The 23,294-nt window shown below is 38.8% G+C and overlaps 1 protein-coding gene across 6 annotated transcripts in view; it reads right to left on the reverse strand.

Annotated features, from left to right (window-relative positions):
• The window catches only part of Acaca (acetyl-CoA carboxylase alpha), a 272,460-nt gene that overhangs the window by 77,336 nt on the left and 171,830 nt on the right, over positions 1-23,294 (reverse strand). For all 6 annotated transcript variants that reach the window (XM_052759693.1, XM_052759691.1, XM_052759690.1 and 3 more), the window contains 7 exons: positions 22,916-22,960; positions 16,692-16,733; positions 14,714-14,929; positions 13,539-13,694; positions 10,372-10,575; positions 6,887-7,042; positions 4,941-5,087 (listed from right to left, as the gene is read on the reverse strand). In XM_052759693.1, coding sequence (XP_052615653.1) covers positions 4,941-5,087; positions 6,887-7,042; positions 10,372-10,575; positions 13,539-13,694; positions 14,714-14,929; positions 16,692-16,733; positions 22,916-22,960 — 966 coding nt within the window. The remainder of the gene's footprint in view (positions 1-4,940; positions 5,088-6,886; positions 7,043-10,371; positions 10,576-13,538; positions 13,695-14,713; positions 14,930-16,691; positions 16,734-22,915; positions 22,961-23,294) is intronic.

Genomic DNA, 23,294 nt, shown 5'->3' on the forward strand with positions numbered 1-23,294 from the left:
AGGAACATTAGGGAAAAATGTACTATGCCAACAACAACAAAATATATATAAAAAAAAGGGGGGGGAGGGGAATGAAGGAAATAAGTGGGTTTGCCTCACCAAACAGGGGAATTCAAAAAGCGTGTCTGAATGTTCAAAGTGCTGAAAGGAAAAACCCTGACACCTAGTGCCCATCTGGAAAAACGAAGCCTCGGAGCCACTCTAATTCCTTCTCGTGGTGGCTTACACAGAGATGACTATTAAAACGCATTAAATGTGGAATATACTTTTCTCCCCCCCCCCCAAAAAAAAAAGAAAAACTAAAGAAAAAATTTTTATGCCACGCTAGGATGGTAGTCTATCATTATCACTCCTGATTGGAGTGCCTCATTATTATAACTACTTCTAAACACAGTGTGTTTTCATCTCTAGTTATTCATGATGACAGGAGTGATGGGGAAGGAATGTTAAAAGCTCATGTTCTAGGAACTTGATCTCCATCACCAATAAAATTTCTGTAAGAGTTGCCTCTTTATCACATTTTCATCATTATAGATTCCTGATCGAGTTCAAATAACTGTAAAAAAGAAATAAAATAAAATGATAGTGGACTTACTTCAGAACAAATAAGGATATAACCACACAAAAGTCAGGCTTTTTTTTTCCTTTGTTCTACCAGGCAAAGTTAAGTTGTTCTGTGTCAAGTCCATTACAGCCTTTGTCTTGATCTTAGCCTGAGTTTTTTAATAACTGGGTTTAGTACAAAAAGCAGCTGTACTGGATTGCAAAGTGTTACTCAAAATGTTCCCACCTGCAATTACAGCTTGTACCAAATGATCGAAATAGGTTAGCAAACTGGCAAAAATAGGAAAACAATTCCTCCACACTAGAGAAGTAGTAAAGCAGACTGGATGGATAGCTGCATTTCTTCTGTAGCTCTGCAGCATACATTCATCTAGCTATGTATTTACATACAGTGCTCATCACTGCGGCACCAGAGCAGCTAGAAAGGAAATCAGTTTAGTCTCTGTTGCAATCACATTTTCCTCAATTTTCATCTTTACTTGAAACTATTAAGAAAATCCCAGACAACTCATCTTTAGAGCTATTTGCAAGTAATGTAGTTCACAGATTTGCTCCACATCGTTCTTACTCCCATTCTAAATTCATATTAAATGCAATGCCATTCAAACCTGACAATGAGAAAAAAGTGTCCTATACTTCTCACTAGGAATTAGGTAGCATTTCCTTAGTTACATCTTTCTTGATGGGGAAGGGATACTAGGAAAATAGGAAGAAGAAAGTAAGCTAACACAGAACCAGCAAATCTCTTTTTTGCATGCTTTTAGCACAGGCACAAATGTTCAGGATGCAGGTCACATCTCTGATGAAATAGCCAATATCTTCCTCAAATGGCAAACAGGTTACCTAAAACTAAATGGAACTGAATTGGTCCCAGTCCTGGTCCTATCACCATTTCACCTATTTGCCATCCCAGGAAAAAAGTGGGGAAGAAAGGTCGGCCAACAAGGTAACCAGTGGTCTGACAAGTGCACATCTTCTGCCTCTGGCTGTAAGGAGAAGTACCTCAATTCAGGGAAAAACTACACAGGAATCTCGCGTTTTACCTTCATTCCTAACATCCATGAGCTAGCTTTTAAGCCCAGAAACTCCAATACTTCAAGGTAATTCAGTGTCACCTACAATGACCACCTGGTAGTGCCGTCACTCTGGAGAACACCACATTATGAGGATTTAGTGTCTATGGAGCATCAATGCATTTACATTGAACCTGGGCTCTCAGAACACTAACAGGTCAATTTTTTATTCTTTTTTAAATAAAACCATATCTCAAGGCTTTGTTCTGATGCCCATTCTCTTTGCCAAAGGAAGATTTGCTCCAAATCCTATCAGCATGAGCTCACTTTGTTCTCCTCACATCATTCTTCAGGTAATATGTAGAGTGCTGGGCTCATGACAAACTTGTCGCTTTGGCCAAAGAAAATTAAACTGCAGTAGTGGAAAACCAACGTGCCCTGATAAACCTAGTCTCAGGACCAGGAAATATATCCTACTGACACCTCGTCATCTCTTACGTACAGCCGTCCCTCAGAGTCAAATGCTGACTCCATCCCTAGACTGGTGAGTCTCTCAATGGACACACTCCATTGTATTTCCAAGCTAGTGGTAGCAGAGCTTGATTCTAATACCATAACCTCATTCCTGTCATGCAGTATCCTATAATCTAGCTAAGGTCACTGACCTCACCAGTCATCCTGGGCTCAGTTATTGACTGTTCACAAAAGAACATCAGCCTCACTCTTCCTGAACTCTTAGGCTCAGACACAGCAAGCTAACATGCAGGCTCAATCCTAGTCAGTCATCTGAAGAAAAGGAAAAGAGAACAAAGAAAACATGTAACTTAGAAAGGGAAAGAGAGAATAATGTGAAAAGCGATACAAAGCAATGGCATTTCCATAAATGCTTTTAGCTTTCTGGTTTCACAACTATTAGAACATCGGGCAAACAAAAACTTGTGGTCACTACTGTATACTGTCACTCACTGTGGTAGCCACTCCTTTTATACTGAGGTTTGTTAGGTCTTAAAGGGGTTAAAAATAAAAAACCTTTAATTTTTTTGTTCGTGTGTGTGTGTGTGTGTGTGTGTGTGTGTGTGTGTGTGTGTGTGTGTGTGTGTGGTCTTTTGGTACAGAGTTCCGTATAATAAGACTATTTGTATTCATACTGGCAGAGTAAACACTACATGTTCATGCCCAGGCAGCTCTGTGCTTGTAATTTCAGCAAGAACAGAGCTCTGTCCCTCTGGGACTTCACTATTCCCCCAGTCTCCATTCGCTCAAACACAGAATGAGAACAGAGAGAAAGCAGGAGAAGAAAGATTGTGGCAAGAGGTTTCACACAGCATTGTAGCTAGCTTTCATGTGGCAAAAAAACAAAACAAAACCCAAACTCATTTTGTGTTTTAATTACATTAGTTAAAACCGTTTTACTCTCAGCCTCATGTTCACAAGGCCGCTTTCTATTCCTCAACAGCTATTCAATGAATCAAAATTGCAGACTAGCACAACGAAGCTTTTCTTTTCTGCTGAGGGGCGTGCAAGCAGAAGCCATACACACAGTAGGTACAGAGCTCTGCTTCAACTTTGTGTGTTGATGAATATGAGTTTATTCTCGGCAACACCTGCCACCTCCACCCCATTGTCTGGCCATTTGTTGAGGCACCAGATTGGAAGAACTACAACTCTAAGCCTCTTCATCTGGTCCAATGCTTGACTCCATCCTAACGCTAAATAACCTGCTCTTAAAGCCTATACTGTGGTACTCAACAGTCATACATCTTGTACAAAAGAACAAATATTTTTGAAAAGGATACTGGAGCTGGGCTTGGTAGCACATGCCTTTAATTATAGAAGAGACAACAGAGTTCAAAGCCAGTGTGTTCATCATAGTGAGTTCTAGAGCAGTCAGGGCTACAAAGAGAGACCCTATTTCCAAAGAACAAAAAAATAAGATACTCAAAAAAAGGGAAAAAATTCACATAGTATCTCCAGTGATCAGCCAGTTTGCTTATGTTAACACCCAAATAAAGATTATTATTATTTATTTATTTTTGATTTTTCAAGACAAAGTTTCTCTGTGTAACCTTGTCTATCCTGGAACTTTCTTTATAGACCAGGCTGGCCTCAAACTCAGAGATCCACCAGCCTCTGCCTCCCAAATGCTGGGATTAAAGGCATGCACCACTATACCCTGGCTCAGATAAAGATTATTTTAAGGAATGAGTTTAGTTGGGTTATACCTGAATCTGCAATAAAAACACCTCTGTATTTTTTTTAGGTGTGTTAATATTTTTATCATTGCTATAACTGTACTTTAGATGCATAGTCAAAATCTTAAGGATCTTACTATATGGAAAAGAATATGAGGGGACACAGGAGAATATGTCTTTATGTCATTATTAATATGGTACTACATGAGAAAAGTTATTAATCCTACAAAATGCCTTCTGTTTGCTTTATTTCAAGATAGGGACACATGCTGCTCAGGTTAACCTTCAATTTTCCTGTCTCTGCTTCCAAACGCTGGCATGAGGCACAACACATGGCTAGCAAATGTGTTTATTTTTTTGAAATTTTTAAGTAGCTAATAATTTATTATTATATTCTTAAAAACTATTTTTAAATTTAAATTATTTTGATCATACTCCCCTCCCCTAAGGATTTCATGATCTTTTTCCTGTCCCTCTCTACCCAAGTTTAAGTTTTTAATAAATATCAAAATCAGGCAGGTGTGGTGGCACACTTCTCTAATCCCAGCACTCAGAAGGCAGAGGCAGGAGGGTCTCTGTGAATTTAAAGCCAGCCTTGTCTATGTAGTGAGTTCCAGGACACCCAGGCTTACGCAGTGAGTGAGACCTTATCTCAAAACAAACAAATAAATCAATGTTTTGTGTTTCTTTTTTTTTAACTGTTGGCTCTCAGCCCTTTAGAAAGAATTTCTATCATACTCACAATATCACCAAATCCAATGAATCAAGGGTAAAAGAGGATACCTAAAAATCTCAAAATTCCATATCTATTCTCATGTATCTTCAATTATGAACTCACCAATCTTGCTCCACTTAAAATATGACCTTCATCTCTATTTTGAAGCAAATCCTAGACATCAGACCTTTGATCTGTAAAGATGTTGTATTAGTATGTCTGCCCATCAGAAAATAATACTCCTTTTCAAAAAGCAAAATTGTAATACCATTATTATCCCTAAAAAATTCACAGTAATTTCTTGGTTTGGTCCATTCTCTCACTGAGGAAAGTGACCAAGAATGCTGTCCTGACTCTGCCCTTGAGTCTTAGTTCCCACTGTGTAATGACAGCTCTCATGAAAGTCTGGTACTAGTAGACACAGAGACAGAAAGGGAGAAGGGCGTATCTACTTGCCTCATTTCCTCCTGGAAGCCTGTTCATATGGACCAGCTGGCCTTGATCATCCAACACCAGCTCAGTGTACGTCAGCATGTCAGAAGGCAGAGGGGGTGAGGGAAGGAATGCTTGAGTGGACATAGACTCCCAGAGTTTGATGAGCGACTAATGGAAGAAAGAAGTTTGACTCATCAGTGACAATTAACATTTCAACATGGATAAAAATCACAGTCAGATTCAGTCACTCTGACTCTGCTTTCTTTTCCAAGAGCTCTAGAGACCTTAGACTAAATGCTCCAACCTTCACTCTCAGCAAACATACACTTGTAACCATTTTTACAGCATTTTCAAGTATGTCAAAAGTCAGGTACTTCCCCAAGTCAAACTACTGAATGAGTCTGAAATAGCGCTGAAGAATTAACACATACAAAAGCCCTAACACCACCCCAGCCAGAATAAAATAAAAATAAAAATAAAAACTCAAATAAACAGGTGTGGTGGCTCATGTCTTTAATGTCTGCCTCAGCACTTGGGAGGCTAAGGCATGTTCATCTCTATGAGTTCTAGGCCAGCCAAGGCTACAGTGAGACCCTGTCTCAAACAAAACAAAACAAATAAAACCAAATAAATAACATCATCTTTTCTTAAAAGTATATGTATCTGTGTATGGGAGAGCAGGGATCCTAGGGAAACCTGGCAATAGAAGATTTTCAATAAAAGCAGATAGGACATTCTGCTACTACAACCAAATCTAAGAGAGCCAGAATTAGATTTCTATTATAGGTTAAGGGAAGATCCCTTTACTACTTTTCACAGCAATAGGCCCACACATGGGAATTAGTTAAGACGTGTATGACTGTTTATAAGTACAGATCAACTAAACTTCAAATTTGAGAATACAAACATATCTATCCATTTACAAAAACATTCATAATTTCCATTTCTTACTTCTTATGTAAACAAAACAACTTGTTTATGAAGCTCTGTCCTTGCTTGTCTTAAACACCTAAAGCCCAAATGACTCACACACACTTATGTGCCTAGCTGTATCCCTTGTCAATTACAATATGACTTAGATAGCACTGACACTGAGAATCAGAACCACACCGTTGTCAGAGTAATGACACCATAAAACGGAGGTAATGAGCGAAAGTCTGTGTGTTCTGAGAGAGCATGGTGTAAATAAATGATTACATAAAGGAAATTTGTTTTTGTGAATACTACAGAATCACAGACTACTAATCAAGTCCACAGATAAATATATTACATTAAGATTCAAATGTGGTAATACTGATAATACCGACTAAGAGACTTGAAAAATTCTACATCAAAGATATTTTAAAAAAGAAATCCCGACTTTTTGATGCTCTATTCTTTATCTATTGTATTCTCTGCTTGTGATATACTCCCCTACTTGGATGGGAAAATCTGTAGCATAGAGAGGGACTATCATATGATCAAGGAGTTTATTTTCATATGGGGAAGAGCTTCATAATGCCATACTTTTCTCATGCTAGGTCTTTATTCAACTATAGTAAATCCACAAAAAAAGTTATACCTTAAACTATATATAGTGGTGATATCCATTTGTCTATGCTACCTATAATGACTCTCATCTTGGCGTAGGCTAAGGGACCATCCTGGAAAGTAGGAAAATGAAAACTTGTTCCATTCCTCCTTTTTTTTATCTCTCTAATTTGAAGACTTAATACATGTAGAACACCTCACACAGGTCCCTGCAAATATAACATGTGGTATGGATTTACTGTCTTCTACTTGAGACTTCTCACCATTCCTTATGAAGCACCTGAGTTAGAAGACACTAAAGTCATCAATGAGACAGAAATCAGAATAGTGTCAAGATACCTCCTGGCTCTGTGAGTGCCCTTCTCTAGGGAAAGCTACACCGGATGAAATTCAAGGAAACTGATTCCTGAAAACTCCCACCCGTTAGCCATCTTTACCTGCCGAAACATCTCTGGGATGTCATAGATATACGTTGTTCCTAAGGACTGTGCCTGAAACCTCTTCGACTGAAGAAGATCTTTGGTCACATATGGAGTATTGATTAACATTCCGTGCAGTGGTCCCTGCTTGTCTCCATATGCCTGAAACATGATCTGTGGGGAAAACCAGAATGCACAGACAGGTAAGAAACAGATAGGAAATGAAATAGCTGCCTATAGCACCATTTTTCACAATGTCATTTCTTGAAAAACAGTTGGGGGGTTGCTTAAAGGCAGAGACTTGTCTCTGGGTATTTGGTGTTGTCTCTTCTCTGACTGTTAACCAACTCTAAAATAGTGATGTATAACCAGCCATATATACTAGGCTGTGCTTAGTGTGGGATTAGGTGAAATCAACAAGAAAGTCCAGTGTAAATTTTACATCTCAGAAACAGACTGATGGCACTTGCCTTCCAAAGTGACTTGAATCTCAGATACTAAAATATGAAGCATGTCAGCTAACTGGACAGAAGAGTTCTAGTGTTTAAGTAAAGGAACAGTTATACACTATAGAGATAATTCTTGTTCTTGGACCAGACCAAGGTTCTACCACTTGATCATGCATTAGTTCCTTGACTAGAAGGTGCTTTGTAATATTATTAGCCACACAAAAGCTTCAGATATTTTTACCAGAGCAAGTAAATTCCATCCACTCACCTAATTAATTCTTGTTACATCATAAGACACAATCTATGGTAAAAATCACTATATTTTATTAAATTACATATTCAACTATATATTTTTCTCTCTAGTATACTGTCTATAACTAGTGAATTCCTGCAATTGCTAGATTGTCACATAATGAAAGCACCACACCAGTTTTTAATCATTTTTAACTCAAATATTTCTAGAAGAGTACTTCATACTCCATATATTTAGCTAGTTTTATTTGCTCATGAATATTTATAAGGGATGCCATTATTTCAATTCAATTAATATTTATTGAGTGCTCAGAGGTTGTATAACACCAAACTAGGCACTATATGTACGAACACATAAAATATAGATTCCCAACACACTGAATACAAACGGAGATTGGAATGAAAAGTTATATATATATATATATATATATATATATATATATATATATATATATATATATTTTCACATATCTGTTTGGACCTAAAATATATGCACAAGTGTACCATTAATGAAAAGATCCCTGGAATTGATATATATGCATAGAATGGAATTAAGTACTGTCCTAAACCTGAAGGTCATCCAGCTAAGTGAATCCTTAGTGTTTAGCTCAGAGGAATAAGAGTGCTCTGGTGACATGTCAATTAGGTCTGATTCTGGGCAAAACATATCCTAGGCTATTTAAAGGCCCCAGGGTGGAACCCCCACCTCTTTTCTAAAAGAGCAAGGGGGAAAGTTACTATGTGGGAGACAACAGCAGCAACACCTTGGGAGTAAAAGAACTAGTCATACTTTTAACAGATTTCAAGTGTTTTGACAAGGGTACAATATGAGAAAACTGTATTTGGGACAAAGACTAAATCAGAGTAAGAAAAAGGAATAAAAGCAGGAGGTTCAAGACTGTGAGACAACTCAGCCAGTAAACCTGCCCCCAAGCCTGACAACCTGAGTTCAATGCCTGGGAGTGAAAGACCTGATTCCTGCAAGCTGTCCTCATCTGAGCTATATACGCGTGCACACACACATAAAACTATAAAATTAAAAGCAGCAGGGTTTTTGGAACTGTATTTCCTGCTAAGAGAGGCAAAAGCTCTGAGTACAGGGTTTGAAACTCAACTTTGCCAAGCTCTAGGATGAAGTCAGGTTAGCCATAGTAAGGCAATATAACTATGCAGTAAGGAAAGGAACTGAAGAAAGCTGCCTGGGTATATACATTGCTGCTGGAATTTAAAATGGTAACCACTTAGTGGCATGTCAGTTTCTTATGATGTTAAAAATAGTTACTATGAACCAGCAATTAGCCTCCTATGTATTTACTTAGGAAAAATAAAAAATTATCTATACTACCACTGCTTACGACCTAGCTTCCATGCTGCAGACAGGCTGGGCAACCTCAGGGCTTTTCAAATATGCTGGTCCCCTTCAGGTCAAGGGCAGCTTATTCACTCTCGCAGGCACCTATTAAGTGTTTATTTTGTGCCAGGCACAATACTAAATCTCTGCTGAAGGCACCTGTGCCTTTCATGGGCCTCTGTCACCACCAACCAGCATCAGAGAAATCTAAGAGCTTTCTAATAAAAAGAAATGGAAAAAAAGAAGAAAGTTATGAAGAAAAAACATTTATCAAAAACATTAAAATCTCAAGTGGCCCTCTTCTTTTACAGAAGAATAGGCCTGCCTTGAAGCCATTGTAGGAGTTAATTAAAAGCATCCCGAACCATGGAAAGCCCTGACTGAAAATGTTCTTAAGGTTGTCCTGAAAAACATCACATGCAGCAAAAATTATTGAGCCCTCTTTTTCTTGCTCACCCCTGTGCTCTGTGCATGCTGTTCTAACTGCTTGCTTCTTAAAGGATAGATTTCTTTGGTCATCTAACTGAGAATCAAAGAACAAAATGAAAGGTCAGTAAGAAAACTGCCTAAACTAGGATTTTAAAAAATTCATCTCCAAAACACTGACAGAAATGTCTTTTCCTACTTGCATTCCTGGATTTAAATGAACACATATAAAAGCAAGAGCCACATAATGCTTTCCAGAACCAAATGCATAAAACAGCCTAAACCCTTGCTTGTGTATTCTGGTGCAAGTCTACCCTTTATCAGGAGTACACTTTTAAAGTACACACTGAGGCCCTAAAATAACATACTGCCTCTGAAGATGTGCCCATACCATTGAAAATGGTCCAATTGTTTAGAAACTAAGATGGCAAGCCAATTAAAATAGAATGCTCTGTTATCATAGAATCAGCATGCTTATCCATTTTTCATTTCTGCATTCCCAAATTTTTCCCTTGGAAAATGGGTTACAGTTTGTCACTTTGCTCATATATAGGCATACAGCACTATGAACTCAGTGAAGGAAAGTGAGCATGAGTGAATGGAATAAGCAATGTACAAGTATGAAGAAGACACTGCTTGGCCCTGCTCCTAATGTGATACTATGGTAAGATTTCCCCTTTTTAAAGACAGAAGTTGGAGATATATTCCAGCAAGTCTTCTTTCCTCATCTGCCAGTGAAAGGCTGCAACTGGGAACAGGAAAACAAATCAGACCAGGAAGTCTGGATTACTTAGCACAAGAGCCCCTGGAAGCAATAAACATCGGCACTGCACAATTACCTGTGGAGTTGTTTCACCTGGCCTGTTAGTATTCCTCTATATTTGACAAAAGGCTAAGGTTTTGTAACATGCATGATCAAGAGGCACAAAGATGTTTCCAATGCAAAGGGTAAACCAATAGGGTTTCTGGGTCATTTTATGTGTTGGACCAAATCAACCTTGGAGGAGTCTGTTTGACTACTGTACCTGTGCTGTCCTGGAGTCAGTCACTTCCTTATACAGGCTGATGTCCAAGTAATAGCCAGACTCATTTGTCAGGAAGAGGCGGATGGGAATTGCTTTTCCAGTTGTTGTCAGGCGAATGTTGATTTTCAGTTCTGCCTGGAGGACGCGCAATTTCCACAGCCGACTTCCATAGCGCATTACCATGCTCCGAACAGATTCTTCAATCTGACACAGATACAATACCAAGTGTAAAACCAAAATATTTTATAACTAAAACTTGTTTTAAGTTTGCACATCTTTGCAAAAGAGCATTGGAAAAAGATGCTGGTTTATCTTTGTAAGCACATTTACAGCTTACAAAGAGAACTCATATGGTTTATTCTCCCAGTTCTAGTTAGTTTTTAGTCAATTTGACACAAACCAGAGTCACCTGGAAAGAAGGAAACCTCAATTGAAGGATTGTCTTGGTTAGACTTTCTTGATAGATTAAGAGGGCACAGGCTACTGTAGGCAGCACTTTCCCTAGGTGGGTGGGTCGGGCTCTGTAATAAGAAAGCTAACTGAGTATGAGATAGCGGGCAAGCCAGTAAGCAGCCTTTCTGCATGGTGTCTACTTTAGGTTCCTACCTGGAGTTCCTGTCCTGACTTTCTTCAATTATGAACTGTGATCTATAAGTAGAAGCTGAAATAAACTCTTTAATTCCCTACATTGTTTTTGGCTGTAGTGTTTTTTTTTTTTAATATCACAGCAGCAGAAAGAAACTAAGACACTCCTCAACCTACTCTTGCTTGGAACAAGTTAGAAGCAATTTCATGCTGGGTTAGTATTTGAGTGGTTTTCTTTTACTCACAACCCCCAAATCTGTACAACTCCTTCCCGCTTCCCAATTATATTCATAATCTATATCAAAGATCTACAATATCTAAAATTAAAAGCCAGGGGATTTAAGAGAAAGCCCCCAAATAAGAATAAAATCCCTGGTTAAATAGCTATTAAGTAGCATTTCTATGCATGGTAACTATGTTTCATTGCACTTACAGGACCTTAAATCAACACAGCAATTACCACCATGAGCTTTTTTTCCACAAAATTTTATTAAACTTGATAATGTATGTCTCTTAGTAAATTGCACAAATTAAAGAAAGGCAATTTGTAGGTTGTACCAGAACGTTCCCTCTTAACATTAGCGCTCTAAAGTTTGTTCACTGCCAAGTCCAACTGGGATTTACGGAGATGAGATATTATTCCCTTGCTTCCCTGAAGCTCTGTACTAAGACAGCTTGGTAGTCCTGGTTTTCAGAGTTAGAAAACTTATTTTAACTGGATATCCCTACAAGTGACTTTGTAGGTTGCCAAGGTATTTTAGTGGGTAGAGGCACTTGCCACCAAGCCTGAGAACTTAAAGATCCTTGGAACCCACATGGTATAAGGAGAGAACCAAGTCTCACCAAGTAAATAAATGCATAAATGGTTTTGTTACTAACATGCATTAACTGTTCCCAATGGGGCTGCAAGTACCCAGAGCATTCTGAAGTGTCTTTCTAAAGTGATGTCTCAGCTTCTTAGAAAGCCTTAAGATTACCTTATATGTTCCAATTTATGGTTTTCCAGTAGGTGGTATCATCCTGCATGCATTTTGTTTCTGTACCATGGAGTTTTAACTTAGAATAGGTTTCAAGTAGATAACTTCCCTGTTCCCACACTGTGTGTGCTAGCCAAGAAACATTTATCCATTCTTTTCTTGAGAGGATAAACGCTAACAATCTGTGTGTACAGGAAACAACAGTGATGTGTGACTAGCAAGGGAGAGTCTGAGTACTCAGAGTAGCACCAGAGAGGCTGATGTTTTAAATAAAATTATTCATAGAGGAAAAGTCAATCTAAAAACATACAGAGTCCTAGTCATGCTGTAAGACTGCTAGCTTTGTTGGTGCTAAAGTGAAATTTTGCTGTACAGATGATGCAAATTGAGACTCAAAGAACAGCTTTCCAAACAAACACAATTATCCCACCATTGCTTTGGGGTTTTGAAGAAAAAAAAGTAGGAAACATTTTCAGGTCTTGGGCACTAAGTTCAATGGGCAAAATCAGAACTGGGGATATAGTTCAAATGGCAGAGTGATTGGGTAGCATGTACAAAGCCCTGGGTTTGATCCCTAGCACTGTATAACCCAGCACTGTATGATCCAGTACTATATAACCCAGCACTACATAATCCAGCACTGTATAACCCAACACGTGGAAGGTTGAGGGAGAAGGATCAGAAGCTCAAGATCATTCTCAGCTACACAGGAAGTTCGAGACTAGCTTGAGGTACGTGTGACAATGTCTTAAAAAAGAAGAAGCAAAAGTTCCTGTCTACAACTGATGTAGAGAAAAACAGATATTGATTGACAGTCCTATCCAAATGCACAACACAGGAGAAAGTCAGAAAGATCAGGAACGGAGAGCCACTTGCCCTTATTCCACCATCATCTTAAATTGTACAGAACACAGTTTAGAATAGAGCCTCAGGGACGAAAACATACATCATGTGAAATTCCGTACAGTTAAAATTCTCTCACTGTGGAGAAATAGGGTAGACATTTTTGGACAGCGTTGCACCTAACAAGGCCACTCATAAGTAGCATTTAATGCATAAAGGCAGTAATTTAGTCAAAATGTCTAACAATATCAAAATGAATTACTTCGAATGAGGAATCCTAGGGGATTATTTATAATAGGACTACTACAGGGCAAATTAGTAAAAATTGAGAAGTTCTTTTTTTGTCTTTTTTTTTTTTTTTTTTGAGACAGGGTTTCTCTGTGTAGTTTGGAGTCTGTCCTGGAACGTGCTCCATAGACCAGGCTGGTCTTGAACTCACAGAGATCTGCCTGCCTCTGCCTCCCAAGTTTAAAGGCGCCGCCACCACCACCTCCACCACCTCCACCACCACCACCCCCGGCCGAGAAATTCTTATTACAAGCAAATAAGTAGCATACCACCTTCAGTTTTAAGGACTATTTTTAATGGTTAAATAAAACAATTTTGAGATTGTCCTATGAAACTCAGCCTTACAAGCAGCCTGTGACTTTAAAAAATTAAAAGGTCAACCTGCTGACATGAACACCTGTTTCCAAATCCACATGAGCCACATACAAATGAGTCTCTTTGTGTGGACTGGCAGAGAAACTGTGAGAAATTTACCTTCGATGGGTCCATGATGACTGTAGGCACAAAGTTGAGGAAGATGTGGTTACAGTCAGTGCGGACATTTGTATTATTAAAAGCAACCTCCAATTCATCCATGGCTTCCAGAAGCAGCCGCTCCCCTTCATTTTGAAGATATTCAAAAGAAGCTTCCTATATAGGAAGAAATCACACCATTAGTGTGCTTTAGAAGCAATAGAGAGGGCTGAGAAAATGGTTCAGTGGGTACAGTGCTTGCTGGGAAAGCACAAGGACTAAGTTTGGATTTCCAGGGCTTGTGAAAAAGCTGGAGCAGTGCCCTGCATCTGTAACCTCAGCACCAGGGGAAAGTGGGGAATGGAATTAAGAGGGTTCACTGACCAGCCAGCCTAGCTGAAACTGTAAGCTCCAGGTTCAGTGAGAGATACTGTCTCAAAAAACAAACAAACACAAACAAAAAACAAGGTAGAGAGTAACAGAGGTGCACATGTAATAAAAATAAAATGGACAGTAACAGAGGAAGATGTCCGAATGTCAACTTCTGGCCTCCACATGTGCTTGAATGGGTAAGTGTACATACATCCTACCCCCGCCCCAATGCAATAACTTAAGAAGCAATATGATAAAAATAGTAAGGTTTCTGGTTATACATCATTTAACTTTCTCTAGGTTGTAAATCTATTGACTGTAGGAGGTAAGGGCTGGCAAAGGCTAAATATAGAGTCTCTGTTAGCCCTTCTCCAGCCTCTTAGGATCTAATTTCCTCTAAGAGGTAGAGATGCTAGGCATTTACAGAGCTGAAACCCCAATATGATTATGTTTCACATATGCCAAACAGAGCTCTTTAGAAAGAAAACCTGTTTAGAATGAAGAGCTAAAGGAAGAAGCTTATGGCAATAGGATGCCCACACATTTAGACAGGTTTACAATGTGGTTACTGTAACTTTTTCCTTATTAGTTATCATTAGGCAAGTCTTTGTGGTTTCTGTCTGCTAAGCACAGTTTTCTTTCTTCAAGTGAGTGCTCTCATGCTTCTGTTATCAAGAAAAATCAAATTAAAGAAAAATGAGCCTTATTATTTGGAATATTGAAGAGTGACAAAGACAAAAGCTTTGATTCAAATAGTAAATCTGAATTACTAACTCTCTGTCCTTTCCCTCATGGCTAACTTCCCATTAAAGTAAAGTACCCACCTTTGTGACCAGATCAGAATGCCTGATGATTGCACGAACAAAGAACCTGTAGTCAGTCACTTCTGTGCCCACTTCCACCTTAGCTGCCCCAAGATACAAGTGCATCTTGTGATTAGCACATGGAATGGCAGTAAGGTCAAAATTTCTCATCCGGTTCAGCTCTAACTGGAAAGCCAGAGCAGGCTCCAGGTGACGATAAATGCGGTCCTCCTCAAACTGAGCACAAGAATCAGAGACAAACACCTTACATGAGGCAGTTGCAAAATTACTTTATGACTGTGTTGGTAAAACAGATTCCTAAGGGCTGGAGATGTTGACTCACATCTGTAATCCCAGCACCCAAGAGGCTGAGGCAGGAGGATTATCCAAAGTTTGAGGCTATCATGGGGATTTTGGATGTGGCTCAGAGGTAGAGTACTTGCCTAACGTATGAACATGTGGGCTCAATCCCTAGCACCATAATAAATAACTAAAATAAAATAAAAAATAAATCAAGGCTATGGATTACAGAGCAAGCTGGAGGGTAGCTCAGGCTACAGAGTGAAACTCCATCTCAAAAAAAGGATGGGAGGGGTCTCAAAAATGGAAACATAAGCTATAACATGCTAATGAGCTACATACAGAACTACTGTAATAGCTTACATAAGAATTGGCGCCCTAGCCATGCAGCAGTGGCGCACACCTTTAATCCCAGCACTCGGGAGGCAGAGCCAGGCGGATCTCTGTGAGTTCCAGGCCAGCCTGGTCTACAGATCGAGCTCTAGGACAGGCACCAAAACTACACAGAGAAACTCTGTCTTGAAAAACCAAAAAAAGAATAGGTGCCCTAGCTGGGCGGTGGTGGCCCACATCTTTAATCCCAGCACTCGGGAGGCAGAGGCAGGTGGATCTCTGAGTTGGAGGCCAGTCTGGTCCACAGAGTGAATTTCAGGACAGCCAGGGTTACACAGAGAACCCCTCCCCCCGAAAAAAAAGGTGCCCAAACATCTATCTGTTTCTCAAGTTTTCAACATTTCATGCTTCTACAAATTACAATGTTCATCAAAACAAACAAAAAAACCCAAAGACATAGGCAGGTGGATCTCTTTGAGTTTGAGGTCAGCCAGGTCTACATAGAGTTCCAGGCCAGCTAGGGCTACACAGTAAAATTCTGTCCCCTCAACAAAATAATTAAATGAAAACAACACAAATAAAAACCTTTAACTCCCTCAGAATTTCTAAAGCATTTAATACTGTTACAATTTTTTAAAAACAACCAACTATACAGATTGCTTCACATTAATTAGTATCTACTTCACATACATGATAATGTTATGGGTTCACCCAAGTAGTATGAAATACTTAAGGGCAGGACTCATATCACTGAATAATAAATAAACATATTTTTTGACAGTATTTGGCTCTGGGGCATTCTATCCCAATAGTTACATCATCACTTATATATAAAAGGTTCTATAAATCCATTTTCTACATTGCTGATTATAAATTGTTTTACTAGAAAGCCTGTCAATTAAATCAATGGGAAAGATACCTAAAATATAAGCTAGAAAGAGGGAGAAATCAACACGATATGAAATTGTATACTTCAAAACTAAGAAACAAATGGACGAAAAGAAGAGCTGAATACAAATCAACTCTCTTGTAGGTGACAAGAGTGATCCCACTAAAAACATAGAATAATCCTACTACATAAAGCATTCTTTAATAACACCTCAAAACTGTTCTGAAGGAAAGGGATGGTGTTGAAGTTATCGCCTTCTTTGGGTCAACACATTTGATCATTTCTTAAAGTAAACTCTTTCTGAAGGAAGTGTGCTTTATAGAAAAGAGAATGGCAACAATGACCTACTCATAGCACAAAAAGGGGAGGGAAAGAGGGAAGGATGGGGCGGAGGAGAGAGAGAGAGGAAGGGGAAGAGGGAGGAGACAAGAAGGAGAAAGGGAGAGAAAAAGAGGCAATGGAGTGAATCAGCCTTACCTTATCCCTTGCTCGGAATGTGAAAAATTTGGGAAATTCTCTCTGTGTTAAAGAAGAAGGCAAAGTATGTTAGTCCTTCATGGAATGGCTCTTTGGGGACACAGCATACAGTATGGCCTCAGTCAAGTATCTAGAAGGTAGTTCCTAAAAAACATGCTCCTTATCTGAGCTTACTCCAGGCAAGAGGGACCCTCTGGATAATCATCGCTTTGATTCCTCTTGGAAATTACTATCATCTCCCAAGAAAAAGTTTTCAATTCATTTCTCAAGTAGAAAAAAAGAGTCTTCCAGCGTGTTACTCTTGGCATAATCTGGCAAATAAAATCAATATACCCTATACTACAACCACTGCAACAGGACTTACTGGACTGATTTCCCAAGCTTCTCATTAAGAAAACTCTTCAAAAGTAAACTAGACAAGTCAGTTTTCAGTCTGTGGTGTTTTGACCCCACCCCCACTCCAGCATTCATTCTGAAGCTGATCATTTCAAGGATTTAATAATAACTTTTAAGACAAAGGAAGTAGTGGATGCTACTTTGGTCACTACTGCTCTGCCTAGGAAAGAAAGGGGTGGGACCAGTGAACTTGAAATCATTAGGTCTTCCTGCACAGCATTACACAAGAAAGCAACCAATTTACTAGAACCCTATTAATTAACAAAGATGAATTCAATTAGCAGAGTTCATTAGTTTCTGAAATTTAACTTATTAACACCAAATACCCCTGTTTCTCGGATGGGAAGCTCTCCTGGCAGTGCTGCAATGAGTCATTACTATTTCCTCTCTAGGAGGTTCCATTAGGCACCTTCTTCATTAGGAGTGCAATATAATCAAGTGATAGTTGGCATAAAGCAGAGAGACCAGGACTAGCTAGCTACACATTCTTCAAGAGCCATGAAGGAAATGAGGACTCAAAATCTACTAGTTGGAGGGAATGATCACAGCCCCTGCTTTACAGATGAGCAAGGCTTAGCTCAAGGGGAAAATCAACCCAAGTCTCTCATGACGGAGCCAATGCCTTTTGCCACTCAAGCACAGGGCATTATCTTTTTATTCTTGTTATAATCAAAATTCCTTATTTAAATGTGTTCTTCTTTGGTGAGGAAAAAAAAGGTGGGGGCGGGGGGGGGGGGGGGGGGGGGGGGGGGGGATTAAGACAAAGTAGGAAACAAGGCAAACTCATACTGCAACACTGTGGGTTTTTAATTTACAGAAAGTTTGTTTCTTTTCTTTCTTTTTCTGAGACAGAGTCTCATCATGCCATCCTGGCCTAGAGCTCAGGTTGGCTTTGACCTCCATCTTCCATCTGCCTCTGCCTCCCACTGCTGGGAAAGCAGAAAGGCCTCACCATGACTGCCTGCCTACATTTTCACAGTATTTTAACTGTAAGATTTAACTTAACAGACTTGTAGGAGTTCATTTACCAATACCAGGAGAATCAAAAGGTCTTTAAAAGCCCTTCAAAAGTGAAAGTGGGTTTTACATATGACTGACATTTTACTAATAGGATTTTGTTCTCAACAATTCTCTGGCACACCTCCTTCCGGCAGGCCCAATGTCAGTGTAGCACGGGGGTAACTTCAAAATTAAGTAGGAAGTGGCAGCTGAACTGTCAGTAGATTCCATTCTCTGAACTTTCCATAGTCTAGCTCTGGTTTAATTCTCAAGAAATTTAGCTTCTAAATTATGACCTAAAAATAAAACATAACGTAAAGAAAGAGAGACAAACCCTTCCATGGGGTTTTCTTGAAAGAAGACAGTAAAGTCTTAAGATAACATGTAAGCACACACTTTTCTATCTGCCTGACCCGAGGAGGTACTGATAGGTCATTCCTGTGTACATCTGTCCCATTTTTACTAAAAAACAAGACAGTAGTAACCACAAATTTTTAACAGCTTTCTTTCCACCAAATCAATTAATCAAAATTGTAGGCATGAAAAAAAAAATCAAACAGTTTGAATGGAAATATTTTCACTGCATAAAATAAAAGGGCTACCTTTTGGCAGAGGGCAAGTTAGCTGTAAGGTGACAAGACAGAGTTAAACTATCAATTTAAAAAAACACTTTCACTGTGGGTAGTAGCACACCTTTAATCCTAGGACTAAGGAATCAGAGGCAGGTGGATCTCTGTGAGTTCCAGGATAGTCAAGGCTACACAGTGAGAACAAAACAAAAACCAAAACAACAAGAAGCAGCAGCTCCTCCCAAACAAACAACAAATGCCCACTTTCATCACAGAGCTGAGAAGGTATCTGAGGTGATGGAAGTAAACCTCTTCCCCAACTTCTGAGGAGACTTTGATACACTGAAATTCAGAACATTTACAACAGGGGTTGACATGAACTGTCTGCAATAGGAAGACAGGAATATCAATACATTCTTCGGGAGACCAGAAGTCTGCAGGCTTTCATAAGTAGTCAACTTTTGGGCACTCATAAGACAAACAAATTACTCAAAAGCATCAGGAAAACAAACAAACAAACAAAGCCAGGCATGGTGGTACAGGCCTTTAATCCCAGCACTTGGGAGGCAGAGGCAGGCGGATCTCTGTGAGTTCAAGGGCAGCCTTGTCGACAAAGCAACTTCCAGGACAGCTAGGGCTACACAGAGAAACCTTGTCTCCAAAAACCATAAACAAAAAACAAAACAAAACAACCATTCTGATCCTATGGTTTTAGTAACTTCATGGATTTCCCCTCATCTTCATGCTGCCAATTTTTCCACTAACAGCATTCCTGCTTATTCCATCACTAATGTAATTGCTTTCCAGGCATGCTCTAGTGTTATGGGCAAATATCATAATTGAATGTACACAAAGAAAGCCCTCTTAGTGTTCTGATACCAAAAAAACAAAAGAATGCAACATTTCTCAGGAAGAAATTATACCCCTGCTGTGTTCTAATCAGCCAACCATCATCAAGACAATCAAAATAATTTGCCTAAATTAGCCAATCAAGACACCCTGCAAATCAGAGAATGTGAAAACCTGAAAGAGAAAGCATCATAGCTGATTATGATACTAATAATCGTGTTAAAAACCTAATGAGATGAAGAAATTGGGAGCTTGCTGGTGCAATTCTCTTTTACCTCAACATGCTGAGAACTAATTATATAGACTGTAATTAAAACAAAATCCTAACCTAACCTGGCTAGTTAGTCCACCAGTAAACAACTAACTACCCTGCAAAAAGAAAAGAAACAAATGCAAACTACTAACTATGAGCCATGATAACTGTTTATGATACCAAACTCCTCCCTCAAAGCCTAAATAATCCAAAATATTTCAACTTACATGAGAGTCACTCACATGTAAATAATCATGAAAGGGCAACTAGCTCTTGGGAGATTTGTGACAATTTTTAAAATCCCATAAACCCTTGGACCAAAAAAAAAAAAAAAAAAGAAGGAAAGGTTTAAATAAAATACAAACTAGGTGATTTAGAATCCTGTCACAGCATTTGGACCTTAAGTTTTTATTTTAAAAAAGAGGAAGAAATCCTAAAATTTCTTAATATTTTAATAACCTTGAAAATATCTTTGCTAAAAAAATAAAGAGAAATCAAAATTTAAAAAGTATAATATATACCAATTAGCTCTTTCTGATACACCTTTTGGAATTTAAGATCTAAAATATTAGTGTAACTAACCGCAACTTAACAGAGAAATTCAAGAAGCCAAAGCTGTAAGGTTGTGCAGGGTGATATGCCTATAGTTTCAGCACTTGGGAGGTTGAGGCTACAGAGTGAGACTCTGCCCCCCGACACACACAGACAAAAAAAAAGAGAAAAGAAAAAGAAAGAAAACAACAACAATAAAAAACCCAAACAAACAAAAAACGATTTAAGGTAACTTTTCTTTTCAGGGTTCTTTTCTTTTTTAAAAAATGCAACAGATTTTTAAAAGGACAGACTTGGTTTTCCTCGAACTTCCTATTATAGCATTAATTTCAAGCCATTCTTTGCTTCACATTACGGAGACTTGACTTAATTAGATGGCTATGAAAACAGATTCCAAACCCAGTGTTTTTATTGCTGGCGTAATAGCTGTCGCAGAGTAAGTCTGTGACTAGAGTTAAGCAAGCAGTTAAGGCAGCAGCAGACATCCCAGTAGTCAGCGTTCTGGGACAATCATGACCGCACAATGGAGTTCTGAGATGCTTATGGACTTCACTGGGATCAGAATAAACACCTCACAGTACACCTGTACTCTATGAATCCCTCTTTTTGTCTGGCCCTTATTTGTCTCATGGTTCTAGAGCAGTCCAAAAGATCCATGACTTTGAAAGAGCAGTTTGTTTCACTCCACACCAACCAATGTTGTTCTTACCAAAACTTGGTTGTTCCCTTTCTCCTCTCCTTGGTGCACATGAACACATTCTCTCTTCTATTCAGTAACACAGGGATTTGACAGTGTAGAACAGAGGGAGCTGCATACATCACTGTGGATTACCAAGAAGCCACAGAGATCAAGGGATTCACCTCTAACACTCCTGGAAAGCTTCCTCTTTTTCACACTACACTAACTATGGGCCAAGCTCATATCAGACAACATGACAGAGGCTAAGGCTAAGCATTCCTCATGAACAGCAAGCTACCACCACCAGAAAAACTCAGATCAGTACCAGGACTGTAGTCCTAAACTTGTACAATTCCTGCCAAGGTTCCCTAGAGGTTCAGTAATAGTTGTCCTTGTCCCTCCCAAACCCAATAATCCTTTCTTTCTTTCTTTTTTTTTTATTTGGTTTTTCAAGACAGGGCTTTTCTGTGCAGCTTTGGTGATCACACCATATGCATTATATGCACTCTTAGCAAAAAGTAAAATAATTTTACAAATTCATGTCAGTCTCTTTAATAATATGCTATTATTCCAATGTTGGTGATAAAAAATGAGCTTAAACCAAATGTTTAGGACCCTATTCCAATTCTGATGCACATTCAGTGCCTGGCTTCTGGCATGTGTACCTTAGTTCTGAGAGCATCTACCAGCCACAGTGTTTATTCATGGACACTCATATTCTATCCCCAAGTACCAATTTTATTCTCTAAGCTCCTGATTTTTCTTCCTAAAGCCCCAGGGTTCTCTCTAAGCTCCTCATACTTCTCCACTGACTCCAGTTTCCTGTCTGAAGTTATTGATTGATATATACCTGCACTCTGCTGGATTTCCTGACATCAATAACACAAGGGAGTTGTGTAGTCCACTACATTTCCTAAAGCATTTCAGAAAAATCTTAGCTGTTTAGCTTGCAGGGGAGGCTCTCTCGCTTTTCTATAGACTAGATAGATCAGCAAGGTGACTGCATGAAGGAAAACAAAATATCAAATGCCTTGAGTTTAGAAAGCCCTTTCCAGAACCCAAATGTTACCTGCTAATTATTAAAAATGAGCAGTACTTGAATAATAGCTTAGTTGTTTTAATTGCTATAATAAACAAATAGCAACAATGAGAACAGTAAAAATTTCTTCAGGAAAACCAAGACTTCTTAACACCCTTGGAATCTTGGCTACACAAAAGCAATTTCTGATGAAACATTTTGACTATAGTCATTTTGAGTGACATCATGAATACAGGCTATGTTTCTGGTCTTACTGCTATCTCCATACTGGTTACAATCCCAGTGTAAACTAAAGTTCAGATATCTACTATTAGCTTAACTTTCCTTCCAATAAAAACCTTAACCTCAAAAATACTAATATTTAATTCAGTTAAGTGGGAGAGCAAAGAGAATGCTTAATATTTATTCATTCTTGCCCTTGGAATTAATATAAAAAACTGCAGCTTACGCTCTACAAAGGCATTTTAAACTTATAATCACTGGCCTTCAGAATTGAGTTTTCTTGATATTAGAACTTATACTCATTTTTAGTAGAAACTAAGACCTCAAATGCGACTGATACTGCTTTCTTACTGACTCACTGTGTGCACAAGGGAATTCCTACTTCTTATTCAACAGAGGCAATGCACACACTCATCCTTATTTATGACTCAGAGCTACACTGAGACTTCCAATGCAGAGGAGGAGAAGAAGAAAAGAAGAGGAAGAAGAGGAAGAAAAAGAAGAGGAGGAGGTGGAGGAGGAGGAGGAGAAGGAAGAAGAAGAAGAAGAAGAAGAAGAAGAAGAAGAAGAAGAAGAAGAAGAAGAAGAAGAAGAAGACAAAGAAGAATCATCATTTTACATAGACTATTAGATAGAGTTAAAAATTCATTCCCAAACTTTACTTACATGAAATCTCTGATCCACCTCACAGTTGACTTGTTTTCTGAAATCCTTTCAAATTAAAAAAAAAATGGGAAGAGAATAAATGAGCAGAAACTGGAAATTAGTAAAAATATTAAAAACAAACTGAGTAACAGGTGATGAGTTTAGAAAATTCTTCCCAGAATCCCAAATATTATCAAAAGCCTTTTAAAAACTTATAGAGGCAATGATTTCTTTACATAGAATCTTTAAATAACACACTACTGTAACCCCATTTCTTATATTTAAAAATGTGGGGGCAGCAGCAAGGTGATGGCAGCACAGGCACTTGGGAGGCAACGGCAGGCTCAGAATTTGAAGCCAGCCTGGTCTACAGAGTGAGATCCAGGACAGCCAGGGCTGT

This window comes from Peromyscus californicus, unplaced genomic scaffold (assembly GCF_007827085.1).
Source record: "Peromyscus californicus insignis strain IS unplaced genomic scaffold, ASM782708v3 Scaffold_3__1_contigs__length_106647218, whole genome shotgun sequence".
Taxonomy (NCBI): domain Eukaryota; kingdom Metazoa; phylum Chordata; class Mammalia; order Rodentia; family Cricetidae; genus Peromyscus; species Peromyscus californicus.